Below are 24,180 nucleotides of genomic sequence, written 5' to 3'. Positions count from 1 at the left end.
AATTTTCAGGTGCGAAATTTGTAGATTTCAACTGAAAGGATGGGAGTGAGGCAAGTGAAAATGACTTGCCTGGAGTAGCTACCCAGGCTCAGGCTCCATGCATCATTCAAGAAGTAGCTAAGTAATGCTGGAGTGTTTTGCTTTTTCCCAGAAGGAACAGTTTTCAGACAAGCTCTGGGCAGATGTTTTGGAGGGGTGTTAATGTTTATAATCTAGCAAATGTTGACATCCCCTCCTTCAAACCCCATCTGCCCCCCCTCAAGTTTCCACAGCTCCGCTGATGATTGACCTTGTTTCCTAACAATTGATGGATTATCTGGCAGACTTCTAAAAGAAACAAGTGAGTTGTAGCTCAGTAGGCCAGAAACCAGCAGAGATTGTTTAGGTGAAAATGTCTTGCTATGTGGATATTCAAACCCATGTGTGTTAACATTGGTGCTGACTACATTTCGTTTAACCTCATTAGCACTTCATCTTGCTTTTCCAAGCATGATGGTGGAGCAGCTAGTTCACCTTCAAGCCTTTCGCTAGGTAATTCATCAAAGTGGCAGATGAAAGCTTAAAGGAAAAATGCATGTAAATACTGCATTAGGAACCTTGGCTCACAAAGACATGAACATTTCTACCCATATTGTTAGCTCTGGATTACAGTCGACATACATGAAAGAAAAGGGACTTTGTTGTTTGAGGACGGTGGAGATACAAAGCATACTGGCTGTGTCATTACACAAGTTGTACAGTTTAGTTACTTTAATTAAAAAGCACTTCATCATTCATTAGCTCTTCTCATAGAAAACAAGCTCAGACTGCAAACACTAAGTTCAGACTTCAAAACAAGTTACTTAAGTAAAACACCCCTTTCAAATACTAGGGGTCAAAGCATTTTCTAACATGGGACTGGGATTATCTGAAGTTTAGGTTGTGTTTTTTTAGAATTTTAGGCTCTGCCATGAACCAAAATGGCCTTCCAAGGAACTTCAGATCAGTGAGCAACCATAGTTCAGTCTGTTTGCCTTTTTTTTTTTCTTTTTCTTTTTTTTTTTTTTTTTTTTTTTTGCAAAGAAACTAAGATTACATACTCTGTATGTTCTGTGATCTGCTGTTACTGGTCTTAGATGCTGCAGAATACTGTTTCAGAGGGCCACTAAAGGACACCTTCAGTCTTTACCTTCTAGTTTTATTGTATTCTTGTTAGAAAGTAGCACTTGAGGGGGGAACTGTTAACCCTTTTCCCCTTTTTCCTTCTTATGCTGAGCAGTAGATACACTTACATACTTCTCTAACTGATTTTTACACTGGTGGCATACACCAGTAATAGGATTTATAATGCATTTTTGTTCTCACAAAAGCTTGTTTTACTCTCCTGCTTCCATTAGGTCAGATGCTCACTGAACAGGCACCTCCTGTTCCATTTTACTGTTTAACTTTTAAACATGACCTGACAAGCTAGGAAAAGTTCAGTGCACTAACTTGCTGTTATGTAAAATATACAGTCATTAATGACCACCTCTGAACCACAGAGGAGGTCTGAGAGCATTGCAGTGGTCATGGCACCAGCTTGGAGCTGGCATGGAAGGATTGGACCAAGGTACAGCTCTCTTCCTTGAGCAAAATCTCCTGATCCCAAGGTTGAAAAGCTATTCACACTTGTGCTTATGAGGAGGTACAGTTGATTATTCTCTGCAAAAAAAGTGGAAGAGGAAGCATTAAAAAATACTCCAATTATAGCTCATTTATGGCAAGTGGAAGAAGTACAATCCTAAACAGCTGGGAACAGTATACAAGCTGTTGTGATTACTATATATGAAGCAGCAGTAGAAAGGAGGATTTAAACAGTGGGTTTAACTCCACAGAGGAACTTGAAGGGCTACACATCTACAACCACATTATCCCCACCTACAAAATGAACAGGTAATGGGTCCCCGGTAATTTGGGAAGACTGCTGGGAGAGATTTATGTAAAGTCTTCTGAGATTTTTGCTGTAAAATAGGCCATGTAAATGTAAAACACAGTTACCATGTAGTGAATGAGAAGATGCTTCCAGCTAATTTTGACGTATGTATGTCTTTGCAGCCTTTAAAAATGCATTGCAAGAGTTGTGCGTTGGTAACCAGCTCTGGACACCTTCTGGGAAGTAAACAAGGTGATAGAATCGACGACACAGAGTGTGTAATACGAATGAATGATGCACCTACTCGAGGTTATGGAAAAGATGTTGGAAACAAAACAAGCCTCCGAGTCATTGCACACTCCAGTATTCAGAGGATTTTGCGAAATCGCAATGAACTCTTAAATATGAGCCATGGGGCTGTGTTTATCTTCTGGGGTCCCAGCAGCTACATGAGGAGAGATGGCAAAGGCTTGGTGTATAATAACCTGCAGCTGATGAATCAGATACTGCCTCAATTAAAAGTATATATGATTTCTCGCCACAAGATGCTTCAGTTTGATGACCTTTTTAAACGGGAAACTGGGAAAGACAGGTGAGAACTTATGTGGATACATTTGGGGGATGTCATATAGTAGTAAAATAATGTAGTTGATATATACCAATTTCAGATCTGCTCAGTGGGACCATCACACCCATTAAATCCTCTGCCTCATGAGCTGTAATACAGTATGACATGCCAAATAACATCACTTGTAACGTAAGTAAAAAATATGCATAAAAATAATTGGTGTGGGATATTGCCTCATCAACTTAAAATACCAGTAGCTGGAGGTATCTGTTTTTACACCCAAGGAGGAAAGAGCTGTTTTCAGTTTGGGGTAATATACCTGAAAGTTTTTTTTTACTGACTAAAAAATCAGAATGGATAGGTTATGTTTTCTTATAGAGGGAATGCCACCATTCAGTGAATTATAATAGCTGTTTATTGAATTTAAGAATTCTTGGAACATTGCAGCTGTAAAGCTTCTTGTAAAAACAAATGAACATTAGCCATACATTAGGTGCTTCAGAACAGTTAATCTTATATTTCCAACTGGGAAATGGAAAATTATTACGATAGTCATATCTTTATGAGACTGTTTATCACTTGTAGGCTCATCTTCAAATCAAATTTTTAATAAGTGACCTACTGCAGGACGAGCATTTTCACATATAATGTTTGAAAATGGGCATTTAGACCAAAGAATTCCTAGCAAGAAATACATTTATTTTTTAATGAACTCCTTAAATATGCTGCTGTAAAAATGGAACAGTGGCCCCATTCAGGTACAAAAGAACAGGAAGCTTTATTGTGCAGTGAGTCATGGTGAAATTGTCTAACTTCATAATACTCTACACACACACCAAAGCTTGGAGCTGGGCTCAATACTCTTGTGGACAAGGAGGACTCAAGCACAGACTGTTTTCTGGGTTGCAGAGCAAAGGCAGAACCAGGTTTAGAGGAAACCATTGTATCCTCTTAGCCTGCAGCAACTGTATCTTTGCTTGGCATTTGCTGCCTTTGTCATAATACACATGGCTTCCTTGCAGAGCTCTGATCAGTTATAGTGGATCAAACTATCCACATTCTTGACTGACTCATACCAACACAAGCGTGCATATTACCTTGGTCAGTTTCTTACTGTTAAAGGGCCTTTTCCCTTCTCAAATTGGTGGTTGTGACTCTGCCTCTGCCAGAATAAGAAGGAAAGATAGCAAGGGGAGAGACCCTGCCAGTTCTGATGTGTTGCAGTCTTTTCCAAGTTCGTTCACTCAGATTAGAGCAGAGTGAGGTGGTTACAATCTCTGGGAATTTTGAACTCTTCAAGTAAAGTGCCAACTATTATCTGTATGCCCAATATGTACAAAGGCACTAAAGTTAACAAAGCTGCAGTTGCACTGCAACATGGGCCACCACCAGCCTAAGGGTCAGACCCCACAGCCACGAACACACACCACCACCTCCTTCCCTGGATTACTCTTTCAATGTAAAACCACTTGGGGTCCCCAGCTTTGAGGAACAGTTTACTTCCTGATTCTGATTCTATGATTCCTGCTTCAGTCTGATCAGTTCTGACATGGGGAGCCAGAGTCCCATTCCTTTCCTGAGACTTGCAGTGCAATTTCAGGCAAGTTGCTCTTTCTGGTTCTGCATCGCTCGTCTGGAGCAGGAGGCCTAAAGCTGCACACGCATGTGGTGAAAGCATTTCTTTTCTGCACAGGCACCAGGCTCAGTCTTGGCTCCTGAAATGCTATCAAGGCATTTGAGACATAAATGGCACTATAGCAAGTTCCTAGTGGACTCATTCATGGGCACCCTGAACTCCCAGGTGAATAAAGGGCACTTGAATGCTAGCAAAATTCAGCTTCAGGAACAGGTCCTTTTGCTTTTAAGAAACTCCAGGCTCTGCCGTGTATGAACCACTCCTTTAGAGAGCACAGACAGCATACTTGAAGGACTAAGAAGATTACAACAGGAGATTAAAATAAATGAATAGGCAGTACAGAAAAAGAGAGGGAAGATTAAAAGAAACTTGGGTAAGATGGTATTTGTAAGGGAAGAAAATGCATTTATCTGTTGGGGCAGGAGCAGGACATTGTACAGTCCAGAATGTTGCTGGTCCCTGGGAGGTTTCTGCTCAGCTCTTGACATTAGTACCTGCAAAAAAAAACAAAGGAGGGAGAGAGCAACGTGACGGCAAGGTTGCAATAGTCAAACCATTCATTTCTGTCTTCAAAATGATGAGAAAAAAGGTAATTGGATGTATTGTGCTTTTGGGAAAAAAAAAAAAAGAAGCTGATTTTGAAATGAAAGGCAACCTTCAGAAAACACTGCCAGTTAAATAGTATGGCACATGACAAAGGCTGCAGAACAATATACTTGGTATTATAAAGTAACTGTACTTGAAAATAACTTTATAATTGAATAAGGGTACATTAAGAAAATATGATTCAGAACCAATATTACAGTAATTAAATAAAGGAAGCATAAATGAAATAACTGCAGGAAGAGTATTTCCATAGAGATTATAAATGAGATTTTGGTGGAGCAGAAAGGCCTTTAATTGTAATTTAGTGTGCACTACAAAATTATCAGCACACTGTGTTAGTTCACCATATAAAAGAATATCTGATAATTTTCCCTAATAAGCACATGACAGTTCTTCATATTCTTTCATTAAAGCTGATTAGGTATAAAAACAGTATTCTATTGTTAGACTCTTGTTCAGATCTTGTATGAAAAGGCAAGACACTGTAAGCCTGTTTCTGTGTTGCTGTCCTATAGACATGGTATTTGAGGCCAAAGTGATACTTGAATAGTTGTTAAGATCTTTATTTTATTGCTTAGCTTTTAAGCTAGTTTATTTAAATTCAGTTGTTTTCCTATTTTTTGAAAACACTTCTTTATAGCGTGTGTGCAAGCAAAAAGAAAACTAACCCAGCAAACAGCCTAGCTAGGTTGCCTGACCTGAAAAAAAAAAAAAAAAAAAAAAAAAAAAAAGCCTAACCACTTCAGTCATGGTCCGTCAGTTTTGGAATGTAAGGTCTTAGGCACCTAAAACAGTGGCCTTGTGTAAGCTGCTCCAAAAATTTTGCAGGTGTTAGGCAGACACAGGTGTGGTGGGTTCATGTAGGTCCCATATTAGAACAGTCTGACACAGTGCACAAGCTACCCAAGAGCCTGCACTTGCTCTCATGGTACCTCAGCTATAGTAGATGAAAGGAGAGCCAGTCACTGTGACAGGCTGTCATCAGGAAGCTAAGGCCTTTTTGGGATGCAGTGACACAAGCTTGATCTTCCTGCAGGACTTTAGCTGAGTGAGGAGTCACAAGGAGCCTTCTTTAACAGTATTGAAAGGAGACCTTTGAATGAACTTGTTTTCTCTGGAGCAAATACCCAAGTTCATGTGCCTTCTAGAAACCAAATCATGGATGGGGTGGGAGGAAAGATAGTCAGACCAAGAACTTGAGGCCAGATCTTGCTCCAGCAGGCAGGCTCCTCTGTGTGCTGTGGGAGGCAGCATTTTAAGCAGCATCTTTCTGAGCACTTAGTGTGTAAGCTGTATTAGGTGATTATAGATGTGTATAGATTACTAGCAGAAGAATATAAATACAGGACACGAAGTTTCAGTCTCTTAAAGTAAACTTACCAAAAGGTCAGCTAAATATTAACGTCGCTGTGCCCGAAATTAATTACAGCAAGGGCAGTTTCTGCATAGATGAGACCACTGACAGAAGACACTAGCAAATCATTGAAAGACAAATGAGCAAAGTAGTCTTGGTTGCCCAATTTTCATAACCTTTCACAAAAAAAAAAAAAAAGAGCCCAGAAATTGCTTCAGATATCTCAAGAATTAGATTTGTCAGCTTAGAAACTTAATCATGTATTTGCTTTCAGGAAGATCTCCAACACTTGGCTTAGCACGGGCTGGTTCACAATGACGATCGCGTTAGAGCTGTGTGACAGGATAAACGTGTACGGCATGGTGCCTCCGGACTTCTGCAGGTAGGATTTCTGCTGGAGCCATTCTTAGCTAACAAGGTTGAATGTTACAGATCTGAATCTTTTCAGTTTTTTCCTCTGCAATATGTCTTCAGTCCTCTTAAAGCAATTAATTAACATGTCCCAAGATCTGATTCTGAAAACAATAAACAGCATTTAATTATGTTACATAAAATATGTTTTAAAATTGTTTGTAGTCTGGGAGAATTAATCCATCTTGTTGGTTTCTTTTAGTCTCTGAGTACTTATCAGCTAAAAGTAATGCAGTATTTGGCATGAAATTCTTTTTTAAAAATGAATACTGGAAAACATTACTTTGTTTTTAAAGTTTCTCTCTAGTTAATAGAGGAACAGAGTTCTCACAGTGACTAGTTTAGAAACTGAACTTTCTACAGAACTCAAAATCAGATTGTTGTATCTATGTCACATGAATCAGTCTTCCAGTAAACCAGCTTTCTAAATAATAATCCCCACCAAAAAGTACTCAAGAATTTGGGTCTGCAGATGATCAGTCCTGTAATCTGCTTTTTTGGTCATGCAGGGTGTGGGACACAAGTGGTAGAAGCAGCACACAGATACTGTCAGGAAGCTTTGTTGAGCCCTTTAATGCTTTAATGTGAAGTCACAGCACATGTACATTTTATGGCTACCTTGTGCCTCCAGCCATATTTGGGAGCCAGGCCCAAGGTGCTGGTTAAGGTTTCCTACTGTGGATCAGTGATAGAGGGAGACAGTCTTCAAGACTTCTGGTACTGGACCAAATGCTACATGAAGCATTGATCCAGTAAAAATTCATAGAAATTTGTTTTACATGAGCAAGCTTTATGCTGACTTAAGTATCACCTGTCCATCCATTACTAGGCCTTTCACAGAAATGTGGTTATGTACCTATACCTGGTCCTGAAGTAATTTGCACTGGTAGGTGACCCAGCAATGCAAAAAGCTGGTACTGGCAGTCTGGAATGATGAATCCTGAATCCCTTTCAGTTAGTAGTACTTGCTTACATTTTGGTTTTTTTGCAAATGTAGTGATCTCACTAAAGCCTGGTTCATTGACTGATTCTAGATGCCTTTCACGGGCAAGGGAGCAAGGCTGCAGTGACAGGTTAGGTCATCTGTCAAAGAACAGGACTGCTTTGACTTTCTTCTGAGCACTGAAAAAGATCATTTGGGAATCTGCATTTGTCCCAGGCACATAGTAGAAATCCCTGAAGAAATTACAATATAAAATATCAACACTAAATTCCACTTTGTAAGAATTTCTACAAATTATAACAAAATACTGATGATAAATGCTGTGATGTACTGCCAGATTTCATCATGAATTCTCCAAGGAAAATAACAAACTAGATCAGGTATTCCAGACAAAATAAGTACCTTCCACAGCACAGCATTTCAGTTCCCCTGTCATTTCAGCTGGCAAAGACACACTTTTTCAGTTTCTCTTAAGTAGCTGGTCTTGTCATACTCCAGAAGTTGCTGTATTCCAGTGGCACATGGAATTAGTTCTTAGACAAACTGATGATCTAAAAATGAAGACAGCAATTCACTGTCAAGCAATGCTCAAACCTGACTTTACATGCTAAGTCAGATGAGTTTAAATACAGATACTTAAAAAAAACCCAAAGCTTTTTAGAGAGGCTTAAATTGTCACTAAGACCATATGAAAGACTTTCATAGAAATTATACACTGAAATCAAATAGATATAATATTGAATTATAACAGAACAAAGGCTGTAGTCAATGCTACCATTGATAGATGTAATAATGCTTACAGCCTGCATAAAAAATCTTGACATAAAAGTACACTTACCTGGTCGTAAAAAGGGAAAAGGTCATTTCTTAATCAAAAGAATATAAAGTGTCTGTAATTCAGTTTTACTCCCCAGGTGATGAAGGGGGAAAACTGTAGTTACCACACCTGAAAGCTATTCAATGAAGATCTATGAAAGCAACCTCTTGCCATAAATATGGTCAACCTTCTCACTTTGCTCTTCAGCCACTCAATAAGAAGTTAAACAGTGTTTCCTTTCAAAGAAATAAGACAACAGAGTAGAACAGTAGATACAAAGAAATATTCTGCAAGCCCTATTGCCAGATTTTCAGTCAGGCAAAATACAAATCTACCATTTAAAAAAGAAAAAAACCCCAAAACCAAAACAACAGAAAACCCAACCCTACCTCTCTCATGTGTGTGCAATAAGGTATAGCTTCATGAGTTGCTGTTCAGCTAGAGAAATCAGTAAGAAAAAAAAACAAACCCAACTCTCTTATTTCTATTCAGAGTTAATATCACTAAATGTACAACTTCATCAGATACCCATTATTTTTTAAGTATTAATTTGTGAAGTAAGTAATGAGTGTGGGTGATCACTGTCACGGAACTAAATTAGTGTCACATCTGTAACGTGAAGGACATCTCAAAGGTATCGTGAATATCATACTGTTGATTCTGCTACAAATTATTAGCTTAAGATCATTAACCAAATTGCTTCCCACCCATGCAGGAAAAATAGTTGAGTGAAGGAGTCTGGAATACAGACTAAAAGATTTGTCACTATTAATTGCAACAACGTGTTTTAGATTCATTTCTATTTATTTTCACTGAACATTGATTTTTATAGCTAAGCCAGAATTGGTGACCTGATTATTACAAATTTCTAGTGCTTTACAGCAAAGCTGTACATAATACTGAATCCCTTCCTTTGCTGTGAATTTATGCTGTAGTAGGGGGGGTAATGACTTTGCTACTGCACTTATGCTGTTCCATACATCTGACTTGCACAGTCTAGAACAAGATGAAAGCTGTGCTTCCATGCACACTGCAAAAGTTTTGGAGAGCGTGTGCACCTCTCACTCTTGTCAAAAGAAAGACAAGCCATCTTGCTGTATTTTTTCCAGTGCACAGGGATCCAATCCTGCCCTTTTCTGGCACAAACTAGCACCCAGGATGGGAAGTATTTCCCTCTCCAAGCTCCATTAGGCAGCTGCCGTATGCACAGGACTCACTCCTGAAGTGGGACATCAAGGCTTTTTTCTCTTGCCTCCCTCCATCAGCAGCCAGATGGAAGGTGCACAGGTAGCACAATTCCTGAAGGCACTGCAGTAGTGCTGTTTTCTGTTGTGACCGCTCTGCAGCATTGGTGGGAAGGACACAGACAAGCTGAATGCAGTTTGTAAGTAACTCCACTCCCTGTCCCGTGGAGCATCGGCAGCAGTCAGAGGCTGGTTCCTTGCAGGTATCTCTGGGTACTCACGCACACAAGGGAAACTGCGGGTGATGGTGAGAAGAGCCCCCCTCCTTCTCTTCATTGGCCTTCTGGAACTCAAAGAAACTTAGAGCTTAATTCTAAGCCTTATTTTAACTAATATGAATAATTTTTGCTCCAATTATGGAGCCAGATAATTTAAAAGAATTCTCATTTGACTGCCAGGCCATTTCCCATCTGTGATAATTTGCCTTAGAATTGGTGTTTGAAATCCTTTAATTTATTCCTTTGGGTACAGCTTTTAAATCTAGTGTTTTCTTACCTCCCTCTTTCCACTTTCAATTGCTTTGCAAATGCAAAGGAGCAGTTGTTGCTAGTTACATTTCCTGGGGCTTCTGAGAGGCTTGATAGAAGGGGTGTTCACAGGATTGTTAAGTGTATGGGACACAGTCGTGCCCTTCAGTCTGTACGCCTGAATCTCACCTCATTACCTTTATAACTTGAATAACAAAATGCATAAATGGTCTGGAAAACAGGGCTAGTATGGAGGTGAAGGAATTGGGATCCTGAGAACAGAAGGCAAAAAAATTATCTAGAAATGGTCACAGTCCTGACACAGCACCTTGCCTGTCACTCAGCATGTTAATGACACTTTATTCCCCCTTCAAAAGATGAATTATTCTACGAAGCATGTGAGTACATATTTTAGTGGGATGATTTGTAACAGCTCTTCCTTGCTAAAGGAAGAGGTTGACCAGAATGTGATATGGGAATGGCCTTGTTTTTCTGCCTTGTTTCCTTTGAGGCAAGCACTGTTTGCTGTATTTTCAGCTTTCTCTGTGGGTGGATACCATCTGTGGGAAAATGTGCACTGAAGTGGCAAACAGTAGATGACTGACACTGGGTACAGGGACTTGGACGGCTGCTGTGCTGGCAGACTCTTAGGCAGGAAGTACAGTATGTTTTACAGAGGAACTTTTCTACACTCCTCCCAGCTGTGGTATTAATATGCATGCACAGTCTGACAAAATACTGATTAATGTCCAGTATCAGTCAGTGATAAAACAGCATCTGTTTTAATGTTAATAAATGAGGTGGCAAGCAATTTCCGTATAGAAATTACTCATGCATTTCATTTGCTGGTGACACAAGCTAATTGCAGAGTTAGAAGATAACACAGTACAGTTAATTTGGGTTATGGTGCAGTTACTCAAGCCAGAGTTCAAATCCAGACCTTACTAGTGTGCAATCTAGGGGAATCCAGAACTCCCAAAAAAGGAGAAGGACTTCAGACAGCACCTCCCAGGTAACCTAACTGCCTTTTCAGAGTTCTTAAATCCAAAACAGAACATTTGGAATTCAGCCTTAGAGCTTCAGTCAGTTGCAGAGCAGCCCTGGAAAGGTCTACAGCCACCAGCATTTTCATTTCTGCACTGAATTCACCTCCAGTCCAGGCAGTAACCCTGCACAGAAGCCTTTACAGCACCCATCAGGGGATGCCTGAACCCAGCAGGGTGCCTGGACTGCGCTTCTCTGCCTCTCTCACCTGCCAAGCCCTGCGCCGCAGGTATTTCTGGACTGTTTCTGATGGGATGTTGTACAAAATACAGTGACCCATTACAGCCTGGAGCGAAGGGCATCCACTTAAAATACTCTGGTGTTAAGCTTCACAGCCTTTGATGTAATGTAGAAACCCTGTCTTCAAAAGGGAAAACCATTCCTAAAATACCCATTGGTAGAACATCAGCGAGAGATAAAGCTGGTACTGGGAAGTACAGGCTTCAAAACTTTGCTTCAAGGAGGTAACAGAAGATTGTAACCCTAGATAAATACTAAGCAGAGTGAGGGAGAAGAGGACCACTATCCAGCCTTCTCTCCTTCTTTTCTCTGTGGCATCCACCTAACCCCTGTACCTGTATACTATGGACTTTGCGTGGAGGAAAGAATCAGCATTCCTGTATATCCTCTATGAGAAATACAATTCCAGTTATCATTATCATCCATTGCTAATTTCTGAGTACAGCTGAACCCCACTCAAGCCTTTAAAAAAAAGGGTGGAGTGGGGCAGCAGAGGGAAAATCCCAGCCAAGTCTACCCAGAGGGAACGGGGCCAGCAGCCTTGCAGTCTCACTTTGCAGTACTGGGCTCTGAGCAGGTAACTGATTTCCACTGTGACTGCATTTGTTCAAAGTCCATTTAAGATAGGATTTCAACTTTACTAATCCTAACTTTAAAGCAGTAGATATCCACCAAGAAATGCAGATTTACCCTTGAGAACACAGAAGTAAAATCCAGCTTCAGTGCAAAGGAAGAGCAGTCTAAATGAGAGGCAAAGGCCTATTTGTTTAGCAGTTCTTATGAAAAAATAAATCACGTTAAAATGTATCCTGTTAGATTTACAGTGCCCATAAAAATGATATATTTAAGAAATTATAATGAGGTTCAATGTATCAAAAAGTATGTGAAAAATTAAAGGTTGAGATCTAATAGTTGTAGCTAAAAAAGTATTAAATTTGTATATGAAAGATACTTTTTACATTATAAATATGTTTTGTGTATATGAGGTACTGGAGGATTTCTTTTCACTCTCATGTATTCCACTGAGAATACATACAGTAAATTTAGAATCCATCTTACTCTAGAAATGTAATTTTATTGTTATTCTGGTCTTGTAAGATTGATCACTGTGTTGTGTTACCAGAAAGCTAGATTGATTGAGTTAAAACATTAATCTAAGGTACAAATGGAAAGCAGCAGCAGTATCATACATTACCACTGCATATAGAATATGGATAATGGTAAAATAAGTAAAATTAGGGAATTGCATAGGTGACAGAATTATACAGTAAAAATAATGACCAGGACAGAATACTGACAGATTGTGGATGCATTCAATTGAAAGTGAGCTTAAATATTAGCTCTTCAAAAGGAAAATAATCAACTCTATATTGGAGCTGACAGCCCCGAATTGGCATGAGATTTCTTGCTCTGTATTAGGGCCCTGTTCAGCTCAGGCTTTAACATCGAGCAGTTCCAAGGCTCCACTAAATGGTAATATTTGGATTAACCCTTCTGCCACTCCAAAACAGTTTGTTGGTAGCAACTGTGGAGACTGGTAGAATTGGGTTATTCTGCCTGGGACAGCTATCTTTGCATTTCTTATTGAGACTGTTGTATGAGTTCTTGTCAGCCCCAAACACCCACGGCCAAAGTAAAACCTTAATGGGTACAGATTAATGCAGAGAATAAATCAAAAGGAGAATTAATCACTTTAAGTATAATACAAACTTATCTTTTACAGAACGTAGTATCAAAACATTGATCTTAGAACAGCTAAAATAAACTTTATCTTAAATATCTCATTGGTTTTTGGCATACCTCATGTGTCATCACGTGACTGCTGCATCTGCTGGTTAATGCCAATGGGCACCAGAAGGTCAGAGGGATACTGTGGGTCAACAGTTTTCATTTTTAGCTTAGATTCATGAAAGTTGCCATTGTAAAATAAAAAAGAACTTGTTTGTGCATCAGATGGCTGATTAATAAACCCAGCAATAGCAGACTGTAATCACTGACCTGGATGCAGACAGGCTCATTGAAGTTGTGCTCTCAGTGTCTCATGCACTATGCTGGGAACGTTCAACTGAGCTGATATGATACAAATAACTACCTCCCCTCTACCTTCCCCTTCCCTTTCTTCCCCCAGTTCAGTAAACACCTCTGCAAGGCTTTTTACAAAACACAGTCTAGATACAAATCTCTTAAGCAGTTTGCTTCAAATTTCAGAGTAGTAACACAGCCCTGCAGCACTCTCCCTTGTTTTTGAGCTACTGCTGTCTTCTATTTATCTCGGAGGAGCAGATCAGAAAGGAACAGAAAGAGGAAAGAAAACACCTTTGCCCCACTCTGATTTATTACATATGCAAGAAAAATACAACCACCTAGAAATTCTATTTAACTGAGAGAAAAAGTGGATTTGAGCCCATCAGCCTATTAAAGATAGCATCTTTTCAATCAGGAAAAAATAGCATCTTGGGCTTCCATCTATTTTTCTTTCTTCCACAGGGATCCTAATCATCTTTCAGTACCTTATCATTATTATGAACCTTTGGGACCTGATGAATGCACAATGTACATTTCACACGAGCGGGGACGGAAGGGCAGCCATCACCGCTTCATCACAGAGAAACGAGTGTTTGAGAACTGGGCACGGACCTTCAACATTCACTTTTTCCAACCAGACTGGAAACCAGAACCACGCACTGTAAAGGACCCCGAGATCAAACCTGTGGTCTGAGAGAGGAAGGCACAAGACTGCAATCACAGTCACCCCATGTGTCAGCCCTCGGGGTGTTGGACCTTCTGGGACAGCAGGACAACCTAGAGGAGAAGGGTAATGGGATTTGCAGCTGATACCTGCAACAGCAGCCAGGGAATTACATGGAAGGAGCAGAGCATATCAAGAGTTCTTTCTGTCAGACTGTGTATTAATTCAGTATATAGCCTTCTTTGGCCATCTGACTTCCTGTATGTGTATGTGATTTGTGAAGAACAACTTGAGTATCATTAACAGGATGGGTAATTCATTATGGTTTTTTTCAAGTACAAGGCCACTGAATTTTCATAGTGAAAACTTACAGTATTTATTTAATGGAGGTTTTTATGCAACCTAGGCCAGTATTTTTCTAATTCACAGTTATGTGGTTGTTTATCTTTCATAATCTTTCAAATCCAAAATTAATATTGCTGATGGTTTGAAAGGCCTAGCTTTTTATTTCTTAAATTTGTTTGAAAAATATTATTCTATATAGCATGTAATTAATATTTGATCTGGAAATGTTGCATTTCTTTTTAAAATTTTGGGCTCTGTTCCAGCCTAAAGCCTTTAACAGTGAGACTGGTCCCATGTGCAGCTCTAGCTAACTTTACATTCTGACATCTCATGTTAATAGAAGAGTGGTAGTGAAAATTCTGTTTGATATTAATGTGCATTTGCTGTTGTGCTATCAAGCTGCTGATTTTAATTAGGGATGGGAGGAAGGAGGGCAGAGTTTATCCCAAAAAAAATCACTGTCTATAGCAGCATGCTTTCAGTGAAGAAGAAACCAGCTAAGGCTGGAGGGGCTGTGTTCTGGTTTGCCTCCTGTAGTCCTGCAGGAGGCTGAAGGAGCAACCCTCCTGAGGCAACAGACTACAGACCAGGCAACAACAGCTTGAAACAACATGACCAAGTTTCTGAAATGGAGAAGTTACATTACTAAGTATTATCATATCAGCCATACTAGCCAAAAAAAATTACAACACTGCACCTGCATAATCTCTGCCTTCCACTGTTCCAGGCTCATGCTGGTCTCCAGAGATCCTGGATCTCACCATAGTTGGGATGTGAAAAGAGTTCCACGAGTACAAAAGTGTCCCCTTGAAAAGAGCAAAGTTTTTTCATGAAGTACATAAGCATGGTGAGTCCCTGCAAACCAAGAGGACAGACAGTGCTAGTGCTGTGTATGGAACCTCACAGTGTGAACACAGGTTACATTTGGCTTGTGAATAAAGAAGATTTCAGTTATAGTATTATTTTTCCTTTTGCTCACAAATATTAAATATCTAATTTCTTTGAAGTAATCAGTATGAGTAATTACCGCATGAAATACTATACCTCAGGTGACAAAAGGTGTCTCTCATTAGACAAATACTAAAGCTAGAACAAAGATACTACTTTAAAACATGTAAATCCAGGAAGCTGAACCTCACAGGCGATACTAGAACTGGGACCAAACTCAAAATCATTTAAACCCACTTAAACCCAGTGTCTTCCTCTTCCCAAAACTGGATAGCAATAGCTGCAGCTGTCCTACAGATTCCCCAAATCTCTGAGGAGAAAGTGAACTGCCCTGTCTGGGCAAAACCATGTTACCCTGTAACACTGTGTGGACCCAAAGAGGAAGGCCTCCAACAGCCACTCTCCTTGCTGCAGCCCTCCCCACTATCAAAGAGCAAGAAACACTAACCTATTTTGCCTTAAAAGTTTTCTTTGGGTGTTCTTCCTGGTGCACACCACTCAGCATACAAACTGAATGCCAAGCTCTACTATTGCCATTTGTTTGTAACCTGTCTCTTGTCAGCTGGTGTTTAACTCTCCCTCTTTCACTGACTGTGTTTTACTCCTTCCAGTGATTTCACAACATTCTACAAAAAATGAAAATACATTTGGAATTCATGGTAATTTGAACATCCCTTTCAGCATGTGTACTGGCGCATGTACCCGGCATATATTGCTCTAATTGATGAACTCTGTCAAATTGATTTACAGATCGTTTCTAATGTGACTGCAAGAGATGGTACACATCACAGTAGGTCCTCTGATGCCACCATCCTTTTGTTATTTTATTAGTGATATAATAATAAAAAGATCTTGTCATTCTAAAATAGAGCTCTTAGTTTTTCCATTAACTGAGAGCTGTGTATGCTAAGTGTTTAGTACTGTCAGTGTTAAAACAAGATCATTTTAAATAACACTGATCTACTTTTAGTATTCAGTGGAGATATGGGGACTTGCCAGACTCTGCTGTGCTCCACATGCTTGTTTCCTGTCTGCAAGACTGGTCAATACCAAGTAGAGCAGATGAAGCATTAAGAATGTGAAGACGAAACATGGGATGAAGTGACATTAGATCTCCTAACTTCTAACAGCGGGAAGCTAAGGATTGGAAATACTCCTTCTTCAATTTCTGTTAATAACAACTCTGTGTTCTTGTTACCATTATACACAGCCAGTCTTTTAAACAAAACAACCCTAAAATCTACTTCAGTCTCTCCATCTTCATGTGGAGTTTCAGCAAGGTCCTCCATCTAATTACAAAAAGTGTGGACTAATTTCTAAGAGTAAGTCACACCTGTATATATAAAACTCATTGCAAAAGGAATTTGATGTTGCCAAGAAGGTGGCAAGTTTTAAATAGTATTGCTCACACAGATTTACATGGAATACCAATCCAGTCCAAAAAGCAGTTGTAAGAGTGCAAAAGAAATGCAAATAATTTTTAAAGTGCCACAGTGTTAATTTACAAATTACTGATGTGTTTTTCTACAAAAGTGCAATATTTGAACTTCAGCGCATCCTGCTACATTTCAGCCTGAAGTAAGGTTTTATGGCCTAGTTATAAACCAAACAGATTTATGATAGAAGATGCTGTCAGACCAGAGATAAGTAGTACAAGCTAGGCTCTGCTGCCAGTCTCTGGTTTATGCTGTCCTCTTACACCCTTCTCTATAATTTGATCGATTAATGATCTTCACTGCGCATCATTTCACATATTAAAAACTGTTGCAAAACAGTGTTTACAGACCTCAGCAGTTTTAAGATCTATGTTACTTTAGCTCTGAACTCCTTGCATACCTTATGCTTTTATGCTTGGCTTCATCAGAGTAGATATTTTTCATCTTGAAGAACCACAGCTCTTATGCCACTAGATGTTCAACTGGAATTGAGAATGATAAACCATCTCTGCAAGTAAGAAGATAAAAATACAACCATTGCATTGTTATTTTGGCACAGTGGTTGCAAGATGCCCAGCCAACAGCATGAAAATAAAAACCAAAAAACACAATGCACTTGGACAAAACTTTCCACCCTAAGTGTTAAAGCAAAAAGCAGAAAGACAAGTTAGTACTGTTTATTCCTGGGTAAGGAAAGTGAGGAAAAGGGAGGTTAAGAACGAAGACCAAGCTACAGCCTTAGTACTACACTTTAGAAGAGATTAAAGAATGGTGACAGCTGCTCCTGGCTCTAGCCAGTAGAACACACAATGGCAATTTTATTATATATATGCACATGTGAACAGGATCGTGAACTGATAAAATTCTGCAGGAGTTGCTTGCCTGGGTCTTGTTCTGCAGTATTTTTCAGCCAAACATCACAGGAAGCTAAGTGATTTTTACCTAAAATAGTTCTAAGAAGTAAGGATGCAATAATATAAAAATAGCTGGAAGAACACCGGGGGATGGGGTGAGGACAATCTAAAGAGTAAGGAATGAAACATGGTGTGAGCTATCTTGCTGTATTTCCCTAGAATATGAAGATCAAAGTCAGGCTGGAGCCGACAGAGTGGAAGGTTGTGGCTCAACAGCAACGGCCATCCCACTGAAATTACTTTTCAATATTCTACAAATCACATGTGCCACAAAAGCTTTTTGAAGAATTCTGATAATCACCTCTGACTAATGAAAATTAATTATTTTATTTGATGCAAGGAGATGTAATATCTAGTTCAATTAAAAAAATAGCTTAGGGATAAAAAAAAATACCAAACAGTCAGTTACTCTGTGGAAGAGTACTTGTAAGACAAAATGTGCAGAAAAGAAGAAAGTACAGAAACCTGACAGGTATCAGTGCTTCACCTTTTCTGGTGCATCAGGTAATACTGATCACATTGAGTTTCCAGCTGCCTATTGCAAGAACACCTTACTTATCACAAGTGTAAGATTTTATAAGGAGAAAGGAGGAGAAGAAGAAAAATAATGTAAGGACAATCTCCTTTGAAAAAACATAGGAAATATGAAAGGACAAGAGTCTAAGATAGTGAGAAATTTCTCCGTACTGAAGCAGGAAAGTAAAAAAACTCAAAGGACATTTTTAAACGGCCCATAAAATGTCTCTGTTTATGTTAAATGCCATTAAAGCCCCTAGATTTTTAACTGCTTTCTACACTGAAAACTGCAACAAAACATGCAATGTCAGATGGTGACCTTTGACCACCACGAGGATGGAGTTTCAGTATCTCAGTGGAAACAGACAGTGACTTTTATCACGGCTGACACAGAAGTGTGGAAACAGCCCATGAACCACAGGAGAACCTTGTGCTGTCTGTTGTTGAACACCAGACTGAGGCAGAGGAACTACTCAGCAGATGATCAACATATAGTGTCTTGCTCACGGTAAAGTACTTTGACCAGGAGCTATCTTCAGAAATCAGGAAGGCAGAAAAGACAGGAAACTGCAGACAAGCAATCCTAGCAAGTTTCAGACAAAGGGATGGAAAACTAACATCTAACAGAATTAGCAGTCATAGAGAAGATACTCTGGCTAAGATTTAATGCAGCTTTTGTAAGGTAAACCATGCCTCACAAATCTAAAAAGTTCTTCAAACTTACCTGAGCAAGTGAAGCAAGAACATCCAGGTGATGAGTCAACTTTGAGTTCCTCAACTAGTTTTGCAGGTGTCTCAGAAGACTCCCAAGAAGCTACGGTACCACAGGATAAAAGAGAAGATCTTCACCTAATGAATCCGTCTGAACATAGGAAATAAAGATTAAAAGGATATTTTATCAGCTCAAGGTTACAAGCAGAATTCCACAGAAAAATATTTCAATATATTTTCTCTGCTTTTCTGTACAATTCCCTCAGCATCTACCACAGGTGGACACAGGACATAGGGGCTAGACTGTCTAAATGAATAAATAGAAAATAAATAAAAAAAATAAATTGTATCCAATGAACATCAACTTGTTCACTGAAGTCCAGTTAGTCTTGCCATACTAACCATGTGCCAGGCAGCCACAAGATCTAACAACAGTAACTGCATTCCCATTTTACTGAAAGCAATGTCAAAGCATCTACCTTAAACAGTGGAGAGCAAGACAGGACTCTTTTAACATCCAAGGAGAGTCATCTTCGTAATTTGGTTTCTCAGCTAGGTTTATCTCCTTTAGGAGATGTCTAGAGATACTTAAATCTGCCAGCTACTGTCAAGGTAACATCAGTAGCTTTTAGGACACTAGATAATTCCTGAAGTACAGGGAAGATAAAGGGTATAATGCATATTTAGTAAGGTATAAGGTTTTAGGACTTTGCTGACTTCACTTTGGCTATTAATCAGCTGGAGCCTAATAGGTAGGATTCAGACATACAATATGATGCAAGTCTGTTAACAGTAAACTGAAGGAAACCATCTGGTGTGGCTGAGTTTAAGGCAAGAGCTTAGGTTAGGTTTATGTTATAGCAAAAAAGGCAAAAGAGGTGAACAGATTTATAATCTATGAGGATATATATGAATATACAGAACCTGATGATCTTTAAGGTTCCTTCCAACCTTAACCATTTTATGATTCTGTATCCTCCCCACTGCATCCTTGCTGTAACCAAGCTGCACATAATGTCAAAATTGAAAGAGGTTACTGGTGTTCAGTGGGAATGTTCATTTTTTTGGACAAAACCAGAACCTTTCCCACTACACCATCATTTGTTTTTTTTTAATACGACTATACATCTGTAAACCAGCACTAAACTGAAACACTAAAAAGCTATTCCTGATCAGTACGCTGCAGATTATATTGCAGAGAAGGAGCAGCTATTCAGAAAGGAGCAACAAAAGCAAGTGCAGAAAACCTCTATACAAAAAAATAGCAAAGACGGGGACTAGAGCAGAGAAGTGTTCTTTCTGCAGATACATTAAAAGAAAGGCAAAAAATGTTAAAACTAAAATTTGCATGGGGCTGAAGACATGACACAATCAAACATTAAGAGTTGTACATCTTCATAAACTTTGAACTGAAACTTTAAACACTATCAATTTAATCACTAAATCACGCAGAAATCCCCATTAAGGGAAAAAGTAGCTCATTTTAAAGAAATTGCAAGTGAAATTAGTGCTATGAAATGCTGTTTTCAGAGTACGTTATGCAGCACGTACAAGTTTTCATCATAAAGCACCAGTGCTCTCAAGGTTCATTTCCCTACAGCATATTATTTTTAAAAGTTCACAGAAAGAGGGAAAGCAGAAATAACAGTAAAGTGCACCCAGCAGAGGATATTATCTTCCATGAGAATCACATTCCCTGTTGTTTGGGTTGTTTTTTTAAAAATTTGCTTTTCACCACTAAAAATGCAAAAACTGTTATGCTCACTATTGCACAGAAGTGTTGAAGTGACAGTTGAGAAGACACATTAATTATATACACTGCTATCTTCTGCAGTTCATAACTTTAAGGATAGATTAGTCTCATGGGTGAAATATTTTATGCTTGTCCTCAGTCCAAAGGTGAATTAGTCTGGAAGCATGATAAAATTCTACCAGGTCACACACAGCTCTGTGATGCAGACAGAGCTGGAAGATTTGTACACAGGGGCACTGAGTTTCCTGATGCCCTCAGTCTTTGTCCCCAGATTGTGCCATATACAAAGGTTGTCATCTCTCCAAATGCTACAGACACTGTGGAATACACCATTCCCACTTTGTGAATTGCCTTCAACTTTACCTGTTTTTATCAAGTCCAAATAATCCTGAATTTTGAGAAGCTTTTCAGTTCAAAACACAATAAAGAACTGGATCAAAACGAACTACTTACCAGCAACTGGCAGCATCTCATTTTCCCATCTATGCTGAAGGGGTAATGAGCTTAATTTTTGGAAGTCTTGAGACCAGAAACTACTTTTTATTCCCTCTGAGCATCCATCAAAGATGACGAAAAAGCAGCTCTCAAGCTTCAAAAAACTCGTTGAATGACATGCTGTTGGTATCAAGTTTGCCAAGGCTCCAGACTTCGCTCGTCTGCCTCAGTGGGACAGTTGGTCCTTCCAATCGTTCCTACATGTTGAGAATTACAGTGCAATATCTCTCTGTCATCACTTTGTAAATCCTTTCCACCCATGATAAATTCACAGCTGAATCTGGTCTTTGCTCCTTCAGAAACCACTGATTTAGTGCTACGTGGAACTCAGCCCTGCTTCAGCATGCAGTGATGCCCATCTGAAGGCACATTAGACCACAAGATCCATTCACTTCCAGTACAATTCATGGATGTGGTATCAGAGAATGGAAATCCCTGATAGCTGAAACAAGATGGAAATGGGCTCAATTTGCAGGCACTCAGCAACAGAATTAGAACCAGATTCTAATTGATTGTAGAGACCAGCTTTTAGGGAGGAAAAAACAACCAACACACACCAGAAAAAAAACACTGTGTAGAAGAGAGACCCTATCACTAATGATATTTGTAAAGATACTTTTGAACAGTCTATGATCTTTGCTTATGCTAAGATGACAGCATTTCATGGTGATATTCAATAACGCACAGCTGGCATAGACCAATGAACCCCTGATTGTCTCACCACTACTCTGGCTTCTTCCTGCACTGATTTTTGTGGAGATGTCACTTTTCCGTCTGTTACAGAAGTGTAGCTTGGAGTCATATATTGGTGTAAATGTTTGGGCGGGGTCATACAAAACAGTGTTCTTGAGTGTATAGAGCATTTCATAGATAATTCAGAAATGAAGTGCAGGGACATGAGATAATGTGTGCAAGTATAAACCTACTGTTAATTTACCATTTCTTCAGTTCCAGCACAGCAATGCATTTCAATGTGTGATGCGGAAAGAGAGCTGAAAAGCTGAAATGAAACAACTTACATTTTTTTCATCCACGAGTATTCTAAACAGTGTCTGTGAAACCCACTGCAAGCCCTGTCAATGCAGTTACACAGAACAGAGTGTAGACACGAACGTAGAAAATTTTGGAAGCATGAGCATGCTTGGATCAAAGACCTATCTACATAGACTCACAATTTAATTCTGCTCTAGAAGTTTCTATGCAAGGAAGCATCAAGAAATGCCATCTGGCTAGGTTTTTAGATTCTGTTAAAAAGATCATCTGTGCACACAGAGGCAGCATGTATACTGCACACACACATTGCCTGGCATGAAAAACAAAAATGGCTGCTTGTGAGAGAGGACAACCTGGCTGGTTCCCAGAGCCCAGATCCCAAACCAAGTTTGAAGGGCTCTCAGGAAAAATTAAAAGATTACTAACTTCAAATAAATAAACAAAGAAACAAAAAAACCAAACATACAAAACACATTTACTGACAATTCTGTGACATTTCTATATTTGCTTTCAGACTACAATTATTCAAGGAATAAAAGTTATCACTGTATAGTCCTGTGTCATAAATGTAGCACAGGCAACTTTATTTATGGTGACTCTGAGGACCATCTATTTCACCTCCTCACTTTGTGCATATAAAAATGTTAGAAACACCCAAACAATAGTTTGCTGCATTCTAGGCAAATTGTTGTTCTCACTTCAATTTTATCACTTTCACAGGCACACTTACCAAGTACTTCCATTCATAAATTGCATTTTAATAACCCGCCTAATTGCCTCCTTTTCCCCAAGCAGATAAGCTTTTAAAAGGATTGCATCTTTGGTATCTTCTGCTACTTGCAAAATTCAGCTGAGTTCTGGCGATGTTTCTATCTATTCCTTCCTGCAATAGGTGGCTGAAAGAGGGAGAGAAAAATTGAATATGCTCTGAGGAGTCTGAGTAAGTGTTACAGCAACTGAAGCAAGGCACAAAGGTCTGTCAGCTTCACTTTAGCCACTTTCTGAAGTGTGACAAAACTTGCCTATAAAATCAATATTTGATTAAAAATATTCATTACAATTGAAAAAGAGCATCAAAGGCTGGATTAAAAAATGAAAGCTAAGCAAATCCTCCAAGAAATTCTGTAGAATTAATTTCTATACCACATCTACACGTTTCTGTAGTGTCTCTCTGCATTTCTATACAGTCTGTCTACAATAGATCTTGGTTGATTGTTGCATTAGAAATAGCTGAGAGGGCAGGAGGGAGGAAGGTTTTCTCCTTTTAAGAAAAGTCACCTTTGTATCAGATTTTGGATATGAAGTCATGGTTTAGGACAGGTACTATCCAAAAAAACACCCCAAAACCCATCTTATTATGAAGAGATCCAGAGAACCAGCACTAGGAACACTGCTCAGACCCATTCAACTCCTCCCTCTGAGAGAGGCCCTTCCAGGAAACACAGCTTCCAACTTCCACATTAAGTTGTGGTGCTGTCGACAGGGGATTCCTGTGCATCAGTTATACAGGAACTTCTCATTAGCAAACTGGGAAAAAATTCTAGTATTATTTACCACAGAATATCAGTTTACAGAACTATAAAGACAGTGATGTAGCAATGCTTTTGTTTTAAATACAGATTAATTCCTATTCTCAGTGCTTAGCTTATGCTACTGAAAAAGGCTGCTACTGTCCACCAAACAGCACAACAAGAAGTTCTCAGTACCATATCTTTAGAGTGAGGTAGAGGTGTACCTGGCAGCTGTTTACCTCCTGAAAATGCATCATTTTGTACCTTCATCCTTGCCAAACCTAGAAGACGTATGGGGAAAAAAATATACCAGTTTTTAATACTCAAGAGATGTGCTGCACTGCTGGTTTTACTGGTCTCTGGCAACAGCCCTTCAAAACAGCTGACAGCCTCCATGGCTGCCTTCTCTGTAGCCCTCCCAGTCCGTGTGTACACACAGCTCTCTGACAAGTTTGCTACCCTTAACACTATGCTGCCAAAACCAATCTGAAAGAGAAGAAAAAAGGACAAAAAAATGTTAAAGCGCTCAAATTTGTATGTTCCGTGCAATACAGAAATGCTCTATAACATTCTAAGAAAGATACATTGGCTTTGATACTACGTGTGATTACAAAGGGTTCCCAATAACTTAAAGATACACAACTAGCA

General features: G+C 39.2%; 2 protein-coding genes across 2 annotated transcripts in view; both read left to right on the top strand.

Annotated features, from left to right (window-relative positions):
• Positions 1-2,106, top strand: part of ST6GALNAC3 (ST6 N-acetylgalactosaminide alpha-2,6-sialyltransferase 3) — a 334,862-nt gene extending 332,756 nt beyond the window's left edge. The window contains exon 4 of the mRNA XM_051625220.1: positions 2,074-2,106. Within this exon, the coding sequence (XP_051481180.1) occupies positions 2,074-2,080 (7 nt within the window). The 3' untranslated portion in view covers positions 2,081-2,106. The remainder of the gene's footprint in view (positions 1-2,073) is intronic.
• The window catches only part of ST6GALNAC5 (ST6 N-acetylgalactosaminide alpha-2,6-sialyltransferase 5), a 70,876-nt gene extending 54,844 nt beyond the window's left edge, over positions 1-16,032 (top strand). The window contains exons 3-5 of the mRNA XM_051625218.1: positions 2,074-2,483; positions 6,330-6,437; positions 13,709-16,032. Of these exons, the coding sequence (XP_051481178.1) occupies positions 2,074-2,483; positions 6,330-6,437; positions 13,709-13,940 (750 nt within the window). The 3' untranslated portion in view covers positions 13,941-16,032. The remainder of the gene's footprint in view (positions 1-2,073; positions 2,484-6,329; positions 6,438-13,708) is intronic.
• Positions 16,033-24,180: the final 8,148 nt, after the last annotated feature.

This window comes from Apus apus, chromosome 7 (genome assembly GCF_020740795.1).
Source record: "Apus apus isolate bApuApu2 chromosome 7, bApuApu2.pri.cur, whole genome shotgun sequence".
NCBI lineage: Eukaryota > Metazoa > Chordata > Aves > Apodiformes > Apodidae > Apus > Apus apus.
Note: the sequence above shows the minus strand (reverse complement) of the source record. Positions and strands in the feature narration are given on the sequence as shown.